The sequence below is a fragment of the Penaeus monodon genome, chromosome 43 (assembly GCF_015228065.2).
Source record: "Penaeus monodon isolate SGIC_2016 chromosome 43, NSTDA_Pmon_1, whole genome shotgun sequence".
NCBI lineage: Eukaryota > Metazoa > Arthropoda > Malacostraca > Decapoda > Penaeidae > Penaeus > Penaeus monodon.
Window position 1 is genome coordinate 20,219,294 of NC_051428.1, and position 3,826 is coordinate 20,223,119.

At 38.6% G+C, this 3,826-nt stretch overlaps 1 protein-coding gene across 1 annotated transcript in view; it reads right to left on the minus strand.

The window, feature by feature from the left end:
• Positions 1–1,403: 1,403 nt before the first annotated feature.
• Positions 1,404–3,826, minus strand: part of LOC119568183 (UNC93-like protein) — a gene marked incomplete in the record, with an annotated part of 24,276 nt that continues 21,853 nt past the window's right edge. Inside the window, 1 exon segment of the mRNA XM_037916597.1 lies at positions 1,404–3,248. Within this exon segment, the coding sequence (XP_037772525.1) occupies positions 2,992–3,248 (257 nt within the window).

Consider the following 3,826-nt stretch of genomic DNA (forward strand, 5'->3'; position numbering starts at 1 on the left):
TGTTATCATCATTATCCATGTCCTTACTATTATCATTAACAATACTAGTATCATAATTCTCATCATTATCATCATTATCCTTATTCTTATTCTTACTATTATCACTAACATTACCAACATCATTCTTATTATCATTATCATCATCATCCTTCTTCTGAGGATAGAAATAGGTAATAAATAAATAGGAACTCTACTATGTTAGAAAACACACACACACACACACACACACACACACACACACACACACACACACACACACACACACACACACAAAACAATGCACAAATTAAATATATTGAAAATGAGACAACAGTTTCGAAATCCACCTGGATTTCACCTGCAGGTCCTGAAGATGGAATCCAGGAGGATTTTGAAACTGTTTTCCAATTTTTGATAAATCTAGTTTGTGGATTGTGTTTTTTTTTTCTACCAGTGAAGGTGATGCACACTTACCGACAAACAAGACATGTTTCTTCCCTTATTTGCCCCCCAAATCGACAGAAATTTGCCGAAAGGAGCGATTACATCATCATCCTCAATTCCTTTTGGTATCACTCCACACGTGTGCAAGGAATTCATTTCTTAAAAAAAAAAAAAAAAAAAAAAACACTGTTTATTTTAGTTTATTATCTATTAAAATCGTCAATTTTGTGTTTGTCTGGAAGTCTCAAATACTGAATTCTGGTGTGTAATTGTTATTTCACAAATTTTTGTAGAAGTTGTTTGTGTGTGGAGGAAGAACTATTGTTGAGAGAGAGAGAGAAAGAGAGAGAGAGAGAGATAGATAGATAGATAGATAGATAGAGAGAGAGAGAGAGATAGATAGATAGATAGATAGATAGATAGATAGATAGATAGAGAGAGAGAGAGGGTATATATATATCTATATATATATATATATATATATATATATATATATATATATATATATATATATATATATATATGGATTTTATGTTTTGTTAAATTGAATTTTTGTACCTTATAAACGTTTATTGTGTTTGTTTGTTCATCTCGGTTTTTGTCGCTGTGTATGCGTTTGTGCCTGTCTTTAGATAAATATTTTGATGCATTTATTCTCCAAAATACTTATTGTGACATGACAAATCTTTTAATACTCATTTTGAGGGAGAGAGGAAGATATAAAAATCCGTATAACTTTTTTTTATCTTTATTTATCAATAAACTATGTAAAACAAGCACATTCATTAATTATCTTGTAAAAAATATGATTACATACAGCTACAAAAATAGTATAGCATTCCGAAGCTAAAATCACAAAATTGAAAGACAATTGAAAAGAATTACTACCTAACCCGAAGGAGGTTGTGTATAAAAAAAATCATGAATTATATATAATACATGTAAAAATACAGAGACTCTTCATTTTTTTTATTTATTTATTTATTTTTTTTTAGACAAATCATTAGTTACATATCTACATTATATTTCATACTCTAACACACCGGTTACAAGAGACCCAAAAAGCGTATTTTGGCGGACAATTTGTCATCAAAATGTCTTGCCTTTGTCGAAAAAACGCCTTATTTATTTTTGTTCTTTTCATCATCTATCTCTCCGTGTTTTTGTGTTTGATTTATACCTTTCTATTTTACACATTTATTTATCTATATACACATCCTTTTTTTCACGAGACAAGAAGCTAGACATTTTGCCTACAAAGATCACCGGGGAAAAAATTTACAAGTATTAAAATCAAACGACACTTGAAAATGAATCAAGTAAATATCAATTCATCTTCAAGTCGGAATGGACTGCAAAAATAACTTGGAATGGACAGGAATGGGTATTTTCTTTCTGCTATATCTCTGACTATGATCCCAATAGTCTCGATAAGACAGATAGAGCCACAGAATCTCAACGCTTCCATGTTAAAGAATAGCGTCATATAAACACCTGCCCAGGGTAACATAGAGCAAAAAAAAGTATTAAGATTTCCCTAACTTATAGTCCCGGACAGAAGTTGTGTCGCAAATGAAGCATCGAATCGGCATTCGGAATATTTTTGATCGTGACTAAAAAAAAAAAAGAAGGAAAAAAAAAATATATATATCAGTAGATATATCATATGTCTTTTCAATGAAATTACGGATAAAATGTCATTCAAAAAGAAATGTTCTATTGACTAGTTCTTAACTGCAATATTGTGTACATCTGAACAATATGCTACAATGCTCAGGGGAGGAAGGCACAATTAAAAGGAGTGAAATACACTATTTTACAATAGACAAAGGAACATTTTACAAGAACAGACAAAGGGCATCTTTGTATAACTCGCACTCACTCATTTCAACTTGATTTTTTCCCTGTAAGCTCTTTACACCTTAAGGCGTAAACAATTTATCTACAAAAAGACACCTTATTTTCACCTAATAAGATCTCTACAAATATATAACTTAGCTGAATAACTTTCTCAAGAAAGATTTTCCACTCCACAATCATCAACGACCTTTCTCCCTCACTCCACAAACAAACGTTTTTTTTTTCTTCACTCCACAAATACCTTAGCAATAATATAATAATAATGATAATAATAATAACAATGATTAATATTGATATACATTAATAACTTATTATCATTACTATTGATATTGTATCTCCATACTAGAAACAACCTTTCTGCTTTCTGTTCATACGAGCAGAGACCCTTCTTTTCTCACTCCACAAACAAACGAACGACTTCTCTCCACTCCACAAACAACAAAACAACCAATCAACCTCTCACCTTCACATTAAACAGCCTACCATACGCACTTGAAACGACCATACACCCTTCAGACAGCTACACACAAACGACCTCTTCATCACACCCACCAAAAGACCTTCTAACATCCTAAGACCTTCAAAGATCCCCAAGGGCCTCTTATAAACTTCACTGGCACGGCCAAACCAACCAGACGACCCCCCACCCCCCCTTTCATCAACCTCCTCGCAACCACCTGCAATCAACCATCTTCACCAATCAACTCTTCACTCCACGAACAGCTTATCAATCGGGATAACTTTGCCCTCCGAATCTTTGCGAAGTCCACCGCGCCACTCGATCGCCTCGATAACGTAATACCCGACGGCGCCGAGGGAGATGAAGACGAGGAGGATCGTTATCTTGGCCTCTATGCAAATGAGGGTGCTGCAGGCGTAGGCGATGATGAAGCCCAAGCTCTCCCACAGGCGGTAGTTGCTGAAGGCAGCCTCGGACTCGCCGGGGAAGATCACGCCGTAGAGAGCTGTGGGGTTTAGAGAGAGAGCGAAGTTAGAGAGGGGTGAGGGGGGAGGTTGGGAGGAGGGTGAGGGGGGAGTTTTAGAGAGCGGAGTTAGAGAGGGGTGAGGGGGGAAGGTTGGGAGGAGGGTGAGGGGGGAGTTAGAGAGGGGTGAGGGGGGAGGTTGGGAGGAGGGTGAGGGGGGAGTTAGAGAGGGGTGAGGGGGGAGGTTGGGAGGAGGGTGAGGGGGGAGTTAGAGAGGGGTGAGGGGGGAGGTTGGGAGGAGGGTGAGGGGGGAGTTAGAGAGGGGTGAGGGGGGAGGTTGGGAGGAGGGTGAGGGGGGAGTTAGAGAGGGGTGAGGGGGGAGGTTGGGAAGAGGGTGAGGGGGGAGTTTTAGAAAGGGGAATTAGAGAGGGGTGAGGGGGGAGTAAGAGAGGGGAGAGAGAGAAAGAGAGAGAGGTGAGGGGGAGGTTGGGAGAGGGGTTAGGGGAGGGAGGGGGAGGAAGGGGGAGGTTGGGGGGAGGGGGAGAGGGAGAGAAAGAGGTTGGGGAGAGGGGGAGGGATATGGGTGTGGGTTGGCTGAGTATTTGCGTGTGTGTGTGTGT